The sequence below is a fragment of the Vigna angularis genome, chromosome 10 (assembly GCF_016808095.1).
Source record: "Vigna angularis cultivar LongXiaoDou No.4 chromosome 10, ASM1680809v1, whole genome shotgun sequence".
NCBI classification, from domain to species: Eukaryota; Viridiplantae; Streptophyta; class Magnoliopsida; order Fabales; family Fabaceae; genus Vigna; species Vigna angularis.
This window is the reverse complement of record NC_068979.1, coordinates 5,327,802-5,344,405: the sequence shown is the minus strand read 5'-3', so window position 1 is coordinate 5,344,405 and position 16,604 is coordinate 5,327,802. Positions and strand designations below refer to the sequence as shown.

The following is a 16,604-nucleotide window of genomic DNA, read 5'->3' as shown; positions in this document are numbered from 1 at the left end:
CAAAAAGTAGAACGGGTTTTGAAAAGAGATTTCGGAGTCGTCACCATAGTTTATTCTGGAAAACTATGGAAAAACCATAAAATGATAAGGCATGGTCTGCGGAAACCGGATTCTGGGTTCGGGAGCCGGTTACGCGTAGGGAATGTATTAGCACCCTACAACGCCTGCCCGAAGACAGTACCTTTAACTAAATACGCGAATATGATGTGGTTTTCAAAATGTTTAACTATGACAAAATATATTTTTTAGTTTTTTGGGCCCGACAAGGATGGACCTTGCTCCTACGTATTCTCATTCAAAATGAGAAATCAGGGTTACGTAGTTCTTTTGGAATCTGTGCTGAAAATTTTGTTTAGGAAATTGTTTGAGAATTTTGTTTAGAAATGATTTTGGATTTTTGGGAAGTAAACCTGACAAGTACTAGCCTTGCTCCTACGTATCTCCACTTTTGATGGAGAATCAAGGATCACGTAGTTCTAGCTAAAAGATTGCTTGTTCAAAAAGGATGTTTTCATGGCTGAAAGATTGTTTATTCAAGATGGATGTTTTTAGTTTTTGAAGGTTTTTTTTATTTTTGGTATTTTTTTTTATAAAAGAAAGAGAAAAAGTTTTTAGCACAAAGACGATGCGAGCGATCATACATGTGTTTAACCTTTAAAATATATTTTTTTGTATTTTTTATAAAAGAAAGAGAAAATGTTTTTAGCACAAGGACAATGCGAGCGATCACACATGTGTTTAACCTTTAAAATATTTTTTGGTATTTTTTTATGAAAGAAAGAGAAAAAGTTTTTAGAACAAGGACGATGCGAGCGATCACACATATGCTTAACCTTTAAAATAGTTTTTGGTATTTTTTATAAAAGAAAGAGAAAAGGTTTTTAGCACAAGGACGTTGCACTCATACCATTATTTAATTTTTACATTATTATTTAATATTTTTATTTTTTTTATTTTGCAATTGTATACTATTAAAATAATATTTTCATAAGTGTTTAAAATAAAATAAAATTGTGAAAACAGTAACTATGCAGTTTTAATATTTTTCTAAGTATTTAAAATAAAACAATAACGTAATAATAATATTCACATAAACAAAAATAAAATAGAAAATAAATTAAAACTATATTCAATTTGAAAAGATATTAAGAGTTAGAAAAATCATTAAATTATTTTTTATATTCTTATAATTTATTCCTTTTTTATACTTTTTCATTTTTTCTTTTGTTCGATAAATTTTTATTGAATATTTTTCATTAGAAAAGTTAATGTATATTGAAGTGTCGCAACTAAAATTAAACATACAAACCCACTGAATAAAAATGAACACAAAACGCAAGCAGTAAAAGAAACCTAATAATCAAGCACATACCAAAACAAAACCATGAAAATAAATCAAGCACAAAAACAAACCAATAAGAGCAGGGGTGCAGGGATATAAACCAATAAGAGTAGGGGTGCACAATAACATTTTAACATGGTGAATATCTATATGCAAAACGTATAATAGCCACGTGACACACGTGGCGAATATTTATATGAATAAAATGTAAAGTTTATTGAAATAATATTTTAAAATAAGGCCTCGATTCACTCGGGCTTCAATTGTGTGGTTCTTAATGCATATATCCTCCCAGTGTTGGCCTGAAGAGTGAAGGTGTGATGTGACAGTTTCAGTGGGGAAGAATTGCACTATATATAAGTGCAAGGAAGAAGATGAAATATTGAAGAAAGCAGAAGTAGCAAAACATTAGCATAGCAATGGGGAAAGACACAGAGCTAAAGTCAATTTTCCTTCCTTTTCTGTCGACTAGTCACATAATTCCTCTGGTGGACGTTGCCAGGCTCTTCGCCATGAATGACGTAGACGTCACCATAATAACCACCCCACAAAACGCCACCGTTTTCCAGAAGTCCGTAGACCTCGACTCCAGTCGAGGCCGCCCCATCAGAACGCACTTGGTGACCTTCCCCGCCGCCGAAGTGGGCCTTCCACCGGGGATCGAAGCCTTCAACGTCGACACGCCTCGCGAGATTGTCCCCAGAATATACATGGGTCTCGCCATTCTCCAACCTCGCTTCGAACAACTATTCCACGACCTCCGACCCGACTTCATCGTCACCGACATGTTCCACCCTTGGACTGTCGAAGCCGCCGCCAAGCTCCGCATTCCCAGGATCATGTTTCACGGCGCAAGTTATCTCGCTCGCTCCGCTGCTCACGCGGTGGAGCAGTACGCACCCCATCTAGAAGCGAAATCCGACAGCGACCGGTTTGCGATACCTGGGTTGCCCGACAAGTTGGAGATGACGCGGTTGCAGTTGCCGGATTGGCTCAGATCTCCGAACCAGTACACGGAGTTGATGAAAACGATTAAAGAGTCAGAAAAAAAGAGCTATGGGTCTATTTTCAACAGTTTCTACGACCTCGAGAGTGCTTACTACGAGCACTACAAGGGCGTGATGGGGACCAAGAGTTGGGGAATTGGACCGGTTTCGTTGTGGGCGAACCAGGATGCTTCGGATAAGGCTGCACGTGGCTACGCTAAAGAGGACGAAGGAGAAGAAGGGTGGCATAAGTGGCTCAACACGAAGGCAGAGAGGTCTGTTTTGTACGTGAGTTTTGGGAGCATGAACAAGTTTCCTTACTCCCAGCTTGTTGAAATCGCGCGTGCGCTTGAAGATTCTGGGAAAGATTTCATTTGGGTGGTGAGGAAAAACGATGAGAGAGGAGAAGGAGAGAAATTTTTGGAAGAGTTTGAGAAGAGAATGAAGGAAAGCAAGAAAGGGTATCTGATATGGGGTTGGGCGCCGCAGTTGCTGATACTAGAGAATCCTGCGATTGGAGGATTGGTTACTCACTGTGGTTGGAACACGGTGGTGGAAAGCGTGAATGCGCGGTTGCCGATGGTGACGTGGCCTCTGTTTGCGGAACATTTTTTCAATGAGAAGCTGGTGGTGGATGTGCTGAAAATCGGGGTGTCAGTGGGGGCAAAAGAGTGGAGAAACTGGAACGATTTTGGTAGCGATGTTGTGAAAGCAGAAGACATTGGAAACGCCATTGGTGTGATGATGAGCGAGAAGGGCGAGGATATGAGGGGAAGAGGGAAGACGCTGAGCGATGCTGCTAAGAGAGCTATAGAGAATGGTGGCTCTTCTCACAACAACTTGAACGAACTCATTCAGGAACTCATCCACATCAAACTTTCCAAAGCTCAAGAAACCACACCCACTCCTTAACACCACTTTTTTCCTTCCTGTTTTAAACAACACTTGTCGTTTTTATTACACCTCCATCAGAACAACTGAATAATGTACTTTGTGTTTGTATTTTGCTTCAGATTTCAAGCTTGATAATAAATTATTTTAAATGAAAGTGACTTGTTAAAATGTCTGGTATGAACAATTTTAACTACTTTACTTTATTTAATTATATTTTCTAAAAATATAACTTTAATTAATGAATGACTTTTGATTACCTTATATTTTTTATTTATTTTCTGAAGATTTTGTTGTAGAAAGAATATTAATGAAATTATTTTTTATTTTTTAAGATAAACAAACAAGGAGGTAGTAATTTACGATAAACATCGTTCGCTGACTCCACTGACCACTGACTTCCAAATTCTTTCCATGCATCCATTCCCTAAGGTGAAAGAAAAATAAATAAAGTAGAATAGTAAATAATGGAGCAAACGAAAAAATATATAGAAAAGTTATCTGGTTTTAAACAATGAGAAAGAGAATGAATAAAATAGAAATAATGTATTGGTGCATTATCTAATCACTTTTTCTTTCGCATAAAATGTTAAGCTTTAAAAACCAATGTTACATATGCTGCCAAGAGACCATGTACACATCAAATAAGAAACAGTAAAATGCAACTCAAACCATCGTGTGACTGACTGCATGAGTAACTTCCGACGGGAATCCATAGCAAAAAATAGACAAATACGAAGAACTGTTTTTTTTTAAATACCTGTGTTTCCTTTTTAAGAATAAGATTGTCATAATTAGAATATATATTAAAAAATAATTTAAATAAAAAGTAAATACGAAATTAACATGTTATTGAAAAATAACTATTTATATTTTTGATGAAATCATCTTCTTCGTGAGAATAAAAATGTAAGAAAATATATAAAGAAAGTTACAGTTTCTGTAATGAAAATATGCTTGTTCTTTATATACTACAGATACACTAACGACTGTGGTGCGAGCAAAGATTAGTTTATGTTTAAAGTAGTCGAATGAGATGTGTGATGATAGGAAGCACATTATAGAGTACTGATTAAAAATTAAAATTTGAAAAATATGTTTTTAAGGTTTCTTAACACGATACTATATGATTAGTAGTAGTAAAAGATTCTTTTAATTCCTCGATCCTGGAAAGATCCTTATTAGAAATATAAGAATAGTTGACTCTTATGGGAATGTTTTTATTTGATGAGATGAATAAAATAAGTAGAGTGTTTGAGGTAGCAGAAGCTGCAACTGGGATTTGATAGCATACAGATTGTCTGTGCGGGAACTACAAGACAAGATGCTTCCGAGAAAGCTGGAGGGTGCCATGCAAAAGGTCAAGGAAAAAAAATGAGAAAAACGTGTTAGAATTTTCTGAGTTTAATTAAGGAATTTAAATGAAAAAATTTATGCCTCGAAACTGTGGGTTTAAAAGTTCTTGTGTCAGAACAAAGGAATTTTAATTTGCGAAAATGGTTGTTTGACACTACTTTTATTTTTTGACGTCCATTTGACACCAAATTTTAATGATAAAAATATTTTCAAACTTCAGTTTATGGAACTTGTAGTGTAATATAGGTCACGTGTATACAAACACGCATATATAACATTAACAATGAGACGAATATGCCATTAAATTAAAAAAATTATAGAAGATGAAAATTTTATCCAATTGGTGGTTAAAAGAAAAATATAGATAACTGGTTTATATATATATATATATATATATATATATATATATATATATATATATATATATATATATATATATATATATATATATAATTACACAAAAGCTTACTAGGGTTTTTTATTTTAATAATTGTGGGATTTATTCAATATGATATCTTATATTATATTCATTTTGACGCCACATAGTAGATTAATTGTTTCTATTTTCACAAATGTACTTAGATTTCAAATTGATATTATTAGTGTTTTTTTTAATTGCTTAGATATTTTTCTTTAAATATACGTTCAACTTTAAGGAAAGGTTTTTGTATAAGAGAATTTGGTGGTTTATGGGAGATTTAAATTTTGAAATACGTACCTTTACTACAAAATGATGTATTGTGGAAGAGGAAATTTCAGTTTTCCAATTTATTCTTTTTGTTATGATAAAACTGCTATATTATTTTATTAGATATTTTTTGTTATGATAAAAATCTATATTATTGATATTAGATAATACGGTGAATTTATAATATCTCTTTTCTCTTAAGATTATATATATTATCTAAAAATATGAATAAATTTAACATATAGAAAAATGCATATCTTATCTCATTAAATTTATTGTGAGATTAAATTATTCTCTTAATGTCGCGAAGTTGTTTCTATTTTCTTCGAACAAAAATAGAGTTATGCACTAAGTGCGTATTTTCCTTTTAATATCTCATGAAAAAAAATCATATATAAAAGCATTATGAAGTAATTTCTTGAATATAAAAAAGTAAAACAATATATCACAAATTTAAAATTGTTTGTGCCCTAATATATTATGATATTTGTTAAAATAATATTAAATTAACTATTCTAATTGGCGTAATAATTTAATATAATGTTATTATTTTTAATATCGGTATAAGCTTTGCAAAAGAGCGTTTTGAGAGTTTAATTTATCTTCTCTCAGTATTGCATTTCAAGTAAGAGTTTAAATTATTATCTTTTGAAAGCAAAATATTTAAATTAAAAAATAAGAAACATTATCGATGTTTGATTCAAATGAGAATAAAAAACCAGTGATTCAAATTAAGAATAAAAAGGAACACAGAATAATATAATTATACAATAAGTTGGGTCAAAAGTGTAAAAAAAAACACAAGTCGATAAAAATTACAATGCACAGCGACCTTTCTCTTCCGTCAAGAATGGAGAGACCTGGTGGAGGTGTGGCTCACTCCACTAGAATGGAAGCGTCGGAGAGCTGTCAAGATTTATAAAGGCACGATATTAGTACATTATTTTTTCTTAATTTTATTATTTTGTTATATTTATTTTTTAATTAAAACACATTCGTCTGTGTCACTTGAACTGCGTCTAAGAACTGGACCATATCCAACCTAATATAGAGTCTCTGGTACTTTTACATCGAAGGCTCTGCTCATATATCTTTCTATAATTTATAAACTGGGAGGCAGCACTCACCAGAAATGGGAAGCTTACTTATTCCAGTTACATTTCAGCATCAATAATAAGCCATTCAAAGCAATAATACAAAAAGGCTAATTGATCTTCAGTAATTAGAATATAAGCATTTCGAGCTAAAAATATAGTAGCCAGGCAATAACATCAATTGTAGCAATTCCACTTCCCTTTCTAAGATTCAAATCACATTCAGGTATCATCGCGTGAATTTACGTCATACATAAGCCATACCTCTCAACACCGTGAATAACTAGCATATAATGAGTCCCCCATTCGGCAAGTGCCGTCACTTAAATAGAAAATTTTCAGTGATAATTTGTACTGCAATTGGACATGGATACAGGTGAAAAATGACAAATCAATTGGCTAATAGGTCTAGATTTGATATCCAGTATAGAAACAACAAATTTTCTGAATAGAAAGTACCACGGTAGGAGTCATAATATCATATAATTCATCACAGTAAATTATCCATTCACATCGAAATGTACCAGCTAACATGAGGCACAGAAAGTGTCGCCAACAAGTATTATTGGTTGACTTTCACATTGTAATATATTAACACGTTATCCAGACCTGAGAGTAAGCAGAAACAATTAAAACCATGGAGTCTGCATATTATGGCAGCTAACAATCACATAACAGTTTCAACACGGAACAATAAATAACTGACAACAACTAACATACTAGAATAGTTTCCTAAAGTGAACAAACATAGAACTAGACAAGAGGTGGATATTGCTTTGCCTGCTGCCGGACTCTTCTCTTATATTCAGTCGCATCCTGCACAAAGAAACATTTATAAGGACTCTACTCTGGTAATGAACGCATAACAAAAACCCCATACGACAGTACGAGGAAGGCGTCAGTACTGCCTCTCCCCATTCTCCGTCGGGGTAATTTAGGTTCCCGTCTCCAACATCGTAAAATAATAATATAAAATAAAAAGTTGAAAGAAAAAATGAATATATGAATTATGTTAAAGAAAGGATTATAAATTCATATACAAATTAATTATAAGAAAATTTTCAAAACATCATTTATGTGTGTATGTGTGCCCACCAAATTGGCAAAGAAGCTCACCCTTTCTCATATTGCGCTATGTTCAACGAAAAAAGATCCGACAAGAAGTGCGAGTATATTAACAATTATTAGTGCATGCGTGAGCATGAACTGCATATTCATAAAGTTAGAAAACTGCCATCCCCCATTTTGCATTGACTAATTATGACAGCCCTTCCTTTACCCTTTGAAAACAAGTATAGGAACAATTCGTGGTGTTTTCAGGTTAGCTACCTGGATGAATAGATGATAACCCTCTGTCTGGGCAGGGTCAGCAGGATTAGGTTGATCAAGCAGGTCTTGGATGCCCACAAGAATCTGCTTCACTGTTATAGCTGGTCTCCACCCCTAAATGTAAAAGAATGATTCTATAAATATATGTGTATACACTGAAAAACATGTAGAATAACTTAATACAAGCTTCAAGATGTCATGCAATTATCAGAGGGATATACTTACACTATCTTCATTAAGTATAGACAAGCAAACAGTTCCAGATGGATACACATTAGGGTGAAAGAAACCTTGAGGGAATTTACACTTTGGAGGCTTGCTAGGGTAATCTTCACTGAAATGCATTGTCAGTGGGAAATATCCACCCTCCCAATCAGTCTGCAACAAATGACATAAAGAATAATTTCAATGAAATAAACAAGTGTCTTGCTCATTCATATGCAAGTCTAATCCAACATACTCGAAGTCATTGAGCATGATTCACTGGCATAAGCTCTAAGGGATTAAATATTTTGAGTAATTTCCATGACCTTGACCATGTTAAATGCAAAAGAATGCAAAAGGTCAATATTAAGCTACCTATAGCAGATAAGAGGTTTTCTTCTATTACAATATAATAGAACAATAACAAAATTTATAACAACTATTCCACTATTAAATTTATTATATATTAATGAACAATCTGTATTTGAAAAGCTACAACAGATTTTAAAATGTGAAAGCCCCGTGATATAAAGGTCCTTAGAGGAGTAGCAGGGTGCTGCAGCACGATATAAAGGTCACTGTTCCTCACAATTGACTACTACGATAAGCATCATTAATAATAATCACCCCCAAAAGAATTATTGGTAGATGATGTGTTGAAACTAGATCTCTTTGGTAGATTTGTTAATATATCACACCCATTTAAACCATACTAGATTTCAAAATCAATGCGTACTAAAATCCATAACACTTAATCTAAACACTTCACTGTCCTACTTCTTGTTTTCTATCCTGCTATCTATATTTTGGTAATAAGTTATATGTTGAAAATTCCTCCAATCACATGCCAAAATATAAAAACCAGGACATCCTAGAAGGCACAGAATGCCACTGTGAACGATCAAGCACATAAAAGTCAAGACAATAAGCAAATATAAGAGCCATAAAATCATATTTCCCATTTAATAGCCCAAATAATGGAAAAAAAAAAACAGCACACAAATCATCTCAGGGGAAATGCTGTTAATCTTTTTCAAGCATAATATGTTGACTATTAACCAATATATAGCTAAATACCCATGTACAGGACTTACGGTGTTTTAAATCTTGGATAGCAATACAGAGAAGCAGACCACACAATCAATATAGTGGGACAGTCCCTATTCAGAAAAATTTCATTTACTATTTCATTTACTATTTCAGTTTACTATATTAATTCAATATTATGTCATGAGCTATTTAGTTTTTAGTACTATTACCGTTAGGATATTTATCCTATTTTATCATCATTATATTGTGTTAATGGTTACCCTATTTATCATGATTATATTGTGTCTAGGATTACCCTATTTATCATGATTATATTGTGTTTAGGATTACCCTATTTATCATGTATCAATTTATTCTTATAAATAGAAGATTGAAAGGGATCAATCAAGCCCTCTAGAATTATTTTACAGTTTAATTCTCAAGTTGGTATCAAAGCGGGTCGATCCCGCTCTGGTTTCTGTCTCATAATATCTGTCCGACGTCACAGTCCGTCGTTGCCCGCCACCGTCCGCCGCTGCCCGTCGCCGGCCACCATACGCCGTCGCCGGTCACCGTCCGGCCACCGTCTGCCGTTGTCGGCTACCGTCGTCCATCGTTGTCACAGTTCCGTTCGTCTAAACCCTTAGGGTTTTCTTGTTCCTCGCTGGTACTATTCGTCTTCTTCAGAAATAGCGTCTGGCAGTACTCTTTCTTTCTCCAGAAGTCCATCAATTACCTCTGAGAAGCTAAATGGAAAAAATTATCTATCATGGTCTGCTGCCGTTGAAATGTGGTTCCTTGGCTAAGGGCATTATGACCACCTTGAGCGAGATGGAAGCCATGTGCCCACTGAAAAAGTTGATCAGTGGAAACAAGCAGATTTCCAATTGTGTGCCCTGTTATGGCAATCAGTGGAACCCAAACTTCTTGTATCTTTGAGGGCTTTCAAAACTTGTCACTCCTTTTGGAAGAAAGCCCAAAGCATTTATGCCAACGATATTCAACGTCTCTATGACACTACGAACAAGCTTGCATCTCTTAAAATGGCAGACCATGATATGGTGTCCTTCATGGCTGAAGCCCAATCTGCTGTAGAAGAACTCAGGATGTTTTTGGAAGTGGACCCATTAGAGGATACCAAAAAGAAACTAGACAAATTTTACATGGTGTTGATCCTCCGTGCCCTACATTTCGATTTTGATCATATCAGAGATCAACTTCTAACTAGTCATGAGGTCCCCCTATGGAAACATTGACCACTCGCCTTCTGCGTGTCCCGGTACCTCAAACTCAAGAAGCGCATGAACTAGTGGAACCATCTGTCATGGTTGCCACACGAGGAAGAGGAGGACGTGGCACTAAAGGAGGAGGACGAGGAGGTCGGGGACGTCCTCAATACACATACTGTAAAAGGATGGGTCATACTCAAGAGAATTGCTACTCCTTACATGGTTTCCCTTCCAAAACCGCCAATATTTCGAAGACTGAAACTTCCACTTCGAAGACGGAAACTTCCACTTCGAAGACGGAAACTTCCACTTCTATGTTTTCTGAGGATGAATATCTATTTAAGGTTAAAGTCTAACAGCAAGGCACAACCATCTCAATCTCCCAGTACATTAACAGCCTGCGTTTCTCAATCTATGAAAGGTCAAAATTCATGGGTAATTGACTCAGGTGCTTCTGATCATATTTCTGGTAATACCTCTTTGTTCTCATCTATTTCCTTTCGAGAAAAACCTCATTTCATAACCCTTGCAAATGGATCTAAAACTTCCTCCAAAAGAGTCGGCCATGTTTCTTTGTCTCCCTCCCTCAATCTCAACTCAGTCCTTTTTGTCCCTAATTGTCCTTTTAATTTAATTTCCCTAAGCCAGTTGACCAAAATGTTAAATTGTTCAATAACCTTTGATCATAAATCTTTTGTTATACAGAAGCGTGGTTCAGCGAGACAGAATGGAGAAGGATATGAAGCTGGCGAATTATACCATTTTGGATCTCGTCCAAGGGTGTCCTGTGTTGCTGCTCCTAATCCTAAAGTGCTACATGATCGACTTGGCCATCCTCATTTGTCCAAATTAAAAAAGATGTGTCCTGAACTTAGTGGTCACCAAACCTTAGAATGTGAATCATGTCAATTAGGAAAACATGTTAGATCTTCCTTTCCTAAAAGGTCTCAATCAATATGTAATTCTAGTTTTTCCATCATCCATTCTGATATATGGGGACCTAGTCGTATCTCCTCATTTGGTTTTAGATATTTTGTTACCTTTATTGATGAATATTCAAGATGTACTTGAGTTTATCTTATGAAAAATCGTTCTGAATTGTTAGCTATCTTTACATCTTTATTGAATGAAATCAAGAATCAATTTGGTCAAGTAATCAAAATATTAAGAAGTGATAATGCAAAAGAGTATTTCTCATCCTCCTTTTCTGCCATCTTGAGTTTCCATGGTATCTTACATCAGTCTACTTGTCCTCACACACCGCAGCAAAATGGTATAGCAGAACGCAAAAATAGACACTTGGTTGAAACTGCTCTTACCCTTTTACTTGGTGCTCATATTCCTGTCCATCACTTAGGGGATGCCATCTTAACTGCATGTTATCTTATTAATAGGATGTCCTCCTCCTCTCTTGATAATAAAGTCCCTTTCTCCATTTTGTTTCCTAATGTTCCTCTTTTTCATACATCTCCCCGAATGTTTGGCTGTGTATGTTTTGTTCATGACATGTCTCCAGGTCTTGACAAACTCTCCGCTCGCGCTCTCAAATGTGTCTTCTTAGGCTATTCTCGACTTCAAAAAAGATATCGGTGTTACTCTCCTGAAACTAAGAAGTATTACATGTTGGCCAATGTCATATTCTTTGAACAGACTCCTTACTTCTCTCCATCTATTCAGGATGTTTCTATCCTCCAGCAGGTCCTTCCTATTCCAATGGTTGAGTCAAATAGCTCCACTGTCTCTGTCATTCCAAGTCTTGATCACAATCCTTCTACACCCGTTTCTCCACATACTGAGATCATCCCACACAGGGTCCCAATGGATAGTCAACCTCCCCAAGACAATGGTGAATCTCATACTTCAGATTCTTCTCCCTCGTCACCTCCTCCCACGCCTCCTGGTGCAAATGATTCAACATGGCCTATTGCCCTCAGAAAAGGTACTCGTTCCACTCGAAACCCTCATCCCATTTATAATTTTCTAAGCTATCATCGATTGTCGCCCTCCTATTTTTCTCTTTTATCCTCAGTGTCCTCTGTTGTTATACCCAAGAATGTGAAAGAAGCACTTGATCATCCTGGATGGCGACAAGCTATGATTGCAGAAATGCAGGCTCTTGACCACAGTAATACTTAGGAGTTGGTGCCTCTTCCCCCAAGCAAAAAGGCGGTTGGTTGTCGATGGGTATATGCAGTTAAAGTCGGCCCTGATGGTGAAATTGATCGGCTCAAAACTCGGCTTGTTGCAAAAGGTTACACTCAGGTTTATGGTCTTGATTATTGTGACACTTTCTCTCCTGTAGCCAAGATAACTACTATTCGCCTCTTCTTTGTCATGGCAGCCATTCGTCATTGGCCACTTCATCAATTGGATATCAAGAATGCCTTCCTACATGGTGATCTTGAGGAAGAAGTTTATATGGAGCAACCTCCTGGGTTTGTTGCTCAGGGGGAGTCTGGTATGGTATGCAAATTGCATCGATCTATATATGGCCTCAAGCAATCCCCACGTGCTTGGTTTGGAAAGTTTAGCTCCATTGTTCAAAAATTTGGGCTAAAACGCAGTGAAGCAGACCATTCAGTTTTTTACTGTCATTCTTCTCTTGAGAAATGTGTTTACTTAATAGTATATGTTGATGATATTGTCATTACAGGAAATGATGTTGTTGGAATATCTCAACTAAAAGAGTACTTGTGTAGACATTTTCAAACCAAGGATCTTGGAAGTCTCAAATACTTCTTAGGCATTGAAGTAGCGCAATCAAGAGATGGAGTTGTAATCTCCCAGAGGAAGTATGCTCTTGATATATTACAAGAAACAGGCATGATTTATTGTAGACCGGTAAACAGTCCCATGGACCCAAACCAGAAATTAAGGACAGAAGAAGGTGAATTATTCTCCGATCCAGAGAGGTATAAGAGGCTGGTTGGAAAACTGATTTATCTCACTATTACAAGGCCAAATCTATCCTTTGCAGTTGGAGTGGTTAGTGGTTAGTCAGTTCATGCAGGCTCCATGTGTTGACCATTGGAATGCTCTCATTCTCATTCTAAGGTATGTAAAGAAGGTTCTCGGGCAAAGATTGATATATGAAGATAAAGGAAGCATTCAAGTCTCTGGGTATTGTGATGCAGATTGGGCAGGTTCACCCATTGATAGACGGTCTACTACAGGATATTGTGTTTTTCTGGGAGGAAACATTATTTCATGGAAAAGTAAGAAACAGAATGTAGTAGCTAGATCAACCGCGGAAGCCGAGTATAGGGCAATGACATCACTAACATGTGAACTTATATGGGTGAAACAATTCCTTCAAGAGGTTAAATTTTGTGACATCCATACTATGAAGATGTATTGCGACAATCAAGCTGCTCTCCACATTGCATCAAATCCAGTGTTTCACGAGAGGACTAAATATATAGAAATTAATTGTCATTTTGTTCGTGAAAAGTTGTTGACTAAAGAAATATGTACTGAGTTTATTGGATCAAACGATCAACTCGCGGATGTATTGACCAAGTCATTAAGGGATCCTCGGATTGAGTTTATTTGTTCCAAGCTTGGTACATACAATTTGTATGCTCCAGCTTGAAGGGGAGTGTTAGGATATTTATCTTATTTTATCATCATTATATTGTGTTAAGGGTTACCTTATTTATCATGATTATATTGTGTCTAGGATTACCCTATTTATCATGTACTTTTGTATCAATTTATTCTTATAAATAGAAGATTGTGAGAAGCAGACCACACAATCAATATAGTGGGACAGTCAGTATTTAGAAAAATTTCATTTACTATTTCAGTTTACTATATTAATTCAATATTATGTCATGAGCTATTTAGTTTTTAGTACTATTACTATTTAGTTTAATATTGTGAGTGTATCCTCTGTTAGACAATGTTACTGGTTGCTTATGTTCTTACAGCTTTGTTCTGGTTTAGTGTAACTGTTTGAGGTAGTTACTATAGTTTTTTTCCTATGTGGTTAGAGAAATGTTTTAGTTAAACACATATGACTAACTTATCCAGTAAATATGCTCTCTATCTAAGTGTGTATATATATATATATATATATATATATATATATATATATATATATATATATATATATATTTACACACACACACATCTATATATGTAAGTAGTTTTTTGTAAACAGAGTTTCACTATCCTGTCTGTATTCTTGACCATACCTAATAAAATCAGTTTATCAGTGCTTAATATCATGGTAACAGAGCACGTTGACCCTTTATCATGGCTTTTACTAGAAATATTGATGGATGTTTCTTCTTCAATTCCGGTGGTGATCTATACAGAAAATTGAAACTATTATCAGAGCACATAGCCTTCATCAGTTTGTTGATTCTCTTTATATTCCTGTCGTTTTTGTTTTTAAAAGTAATTTTAGTCAAAATCACGTCAATCCAGCATATCTAGCTTTGGAAAAGCACGACTAATTGCTTCTAGAGCAGCTTCAATCATCTTTATTGAATTCTATTGCTTGCCCAGGGTTCTTGGATGAACACATTCTTATAAAGTGAGGCACAAAATACACTTGTAGTCCCATCATAAAACTTGAGCCAGAGCAAGACAACTCAGATCTGAACTTCATCCTCCATTTCTAGAAAATAGCACTGTTAAAGAATACATATTTCGCATCAAAGCCCTCATTGATGCTCTTTCTGAAGCCGGAGACCAGGCTCCACGTGATTGTTATACAAATAGTTTATATAGTTATTTGAGTTACCATTATTACTTAGTTCATTACATTATAAGTGGTGCATTAAACAAAGAAAAACAAAAAGAAGCTTGTTGGAGATCTCATATTGATTATAATATATCATCCCTTTATCATGTCGGCTTGGCTAGGTTGAGCTAGACTTCAAAGTACACTTTCTTAAAATGTATCAGCCAAAATAGGATCATTACCCCGGACCACTTCCAAATATCTAGTCTATCACTTGTGATTGTCAGTTCTCAGCATAAAGGAATATACTAAAGATGTCGACTAGAAATAAGGCCACATCATAGTATAATGTGAGTTGAGGCTTAAATTTCAGTTTTTTAAGACGATATCAAAGTCATTAGAAGTCTATCCCAGTCAAGTTTATGGGCTATCAGGTTCTACCCTAATGACACGTTTGAGATGTGCCTTTACATGAGAAATATGCTAGAAATACCATGCCAACTAAAAATACGGATTATCATATCATGTGCCTTTACGATCAAATTTATGTCTAAGGATTAAGCCTGAAGCATCACACAACTAGAAGAGTTCCAAAGATCTTTAACATCCTCAAACTATGCGCCGCAAAAACTTACATTTCTGCTGTCCATACCACCAACAATTCCATTAAACTGATAAGAAAATTTCCTGTCGTAACATGTAAGGCTCTAAAGCACAAAAGTCCTAGAGGGCACACCATTACTAACATGTCAAGCAAACTGAATCCTTATAAACCTGAAAATTATTAACCGTGCTCCATCGATACAAAATTCATGGATGGGAAAGATCAAGACCTACAGTTTACTTCCAATCCCTAAACCACTAGGAAACGAGCACCAAGTACAAAATCGATAAAAGCCAAAGATAGTTCATTCTATCATTGAAGATAAAAGCAGAAAAAGTGCATGGAGAAGGGGATACAATAAAAAAGAAAATAACGCACCCCAGTCTTGCCAGGAATAGTGCAATGCCAGACCATCAAATTGACGGTGCCATCAGGGAGGGTCTCCGGTTTGGCAACGAAACCCTAAATTAAGATAAACAAACATAGATTGTAACGAAAGTGGAATACAAAATTAAAGAGAAATAGGCAGAGAAAAAAAAAATTAGGGAAAAGTTTTACGATACGAACATGTGGATGGTTCTTCCGCCAAGATTTTCGCTCCTCAGCAAGACGTCCACGGGCGATGCCAGACATGTTTCGGTGTGTGAATTCTCCGCTCCTAAAACCTGAAGAAGCAGAGTAGAGAAACAAGAATGAAAAAGATGATTTTTCTGACTTTATATATCTTTGTTTGTTGGATGAGTAAATAGTATAAACAATTGATTTTACCAAACCCTCCCTCTCTGCACCTATAGTTGCTTCCACTACAAATACAACACCAACTCAACAAACTCTGTTTTCTGCACCGCTTCCTTCTCTCTACAATAAAACCAACGCTCTTGAATTCATCTAAAACTGTCCCTTTATATTCTCTCTCCGTCAGGGATTCAAAAACTCTCTTCCTTATCACGCGTGAGAATCACGCTATTATGCCCCCACACGCTATCACGTGACCTTTCTTTTGTTTTTTTTTTCATACAATAATTTTTTTCAACAAAAAAAGTCATAAAACCAAACCGTTTTCTCATCTGTTTTAACAAGTAAACCTGTTTTTAAAATAAATTTCGATAATTAAATTCTGAATATATCTTTTCTTTTTCAATTAATATTGAAAAAAAAAAGG

The 16,604-nt window shown here is 35.5% G+C and overlaps 2 protein-coding genes across 2 annotated transcripts; one reads left to right on the top strand and one right to left on the bottom strand.

Moving 5' to 3' along the window:
• Window positions 1-1,714: 1,714 nt before the first annotated feature.
• LOC108335142 (soyasapogenol B glucuronide galactosyltransferase) lies at window positions 1,715-3,376 on the top strand. The gene has a single exon (XM_017571084.2). It carries the CDS (start codon window positions 1,762-1,764, stop codon window positions 3,238-3,240), a length of 1,479 nt encoding a protein of 492 aa, XP_017426573.1. The 5' UTR covers window positions 1,715-1,761; the 3' UTR covers window positions 3,241-3,376.
• A 3,459-nt stretch (window positions 3,377-6,835) lies between these two features.
• LOC108335914 (SUMO-conjugating enzyme SCE1) lies at window positions 6,836-16,367 on the bottom strand. The gene is made up of 6 exons (XM_017572124.2): window positions 16,211-16,367; window positions 16,010-16,107; window positions 15,821-15,904; window positions 7,912-8,064; window positions 7,687-7,800; window positions 6,836-7,173 (listed from the first exon to the last, which is right to left on the bottom strand). Exons 2-6 carry the CDS (start codon window positions 16,073-16,075, stop codon window positions 7,111-7,113), a joined length of 480 nt encoding a protein of 159 aa, XP_017427613.1. The 5' UTR covers window positions 16,076-16,107; window positions 16,211-16,367; the 3' UTR covers window positions 6,836-7,110.
• Window positions 16,368-16,604: the final 237 nt, after the last annotated feature.

Excerpts from the sequence above, each read along its gene's own strand:
- LOC108335142 (XM_017571084.2), top strand. The coding sequence starts at position 1,762 with ATGGGGAAAGACACAGAGCTAAAGTCAATTTTCCTTCCTTTTCTGTCG.
- LOC108335914 (XM_017572124.2), bottom strand. The coding sequence starts at position 16,075 with ATGTCTGGCATCGCCCGTGGACGTCTTGCTGAGGAGCGAAAATCTTGG. Across the intron at positions 8,065-15,820 it reads CTATTCCTGGCAAGACTGGG|ACTGATTGGGAGGGTGGATA; the intron begins GTGCGTTATTTT and ends CATTTGTTGCAG. Across the intron at positions 7,174-7,686 it reads GTTATCATCTATTCATCCAG|GATGCGACTGAATATAAGAG; the intron begins GTAGCTAACCTG and ends TTCTTTGTGCAG.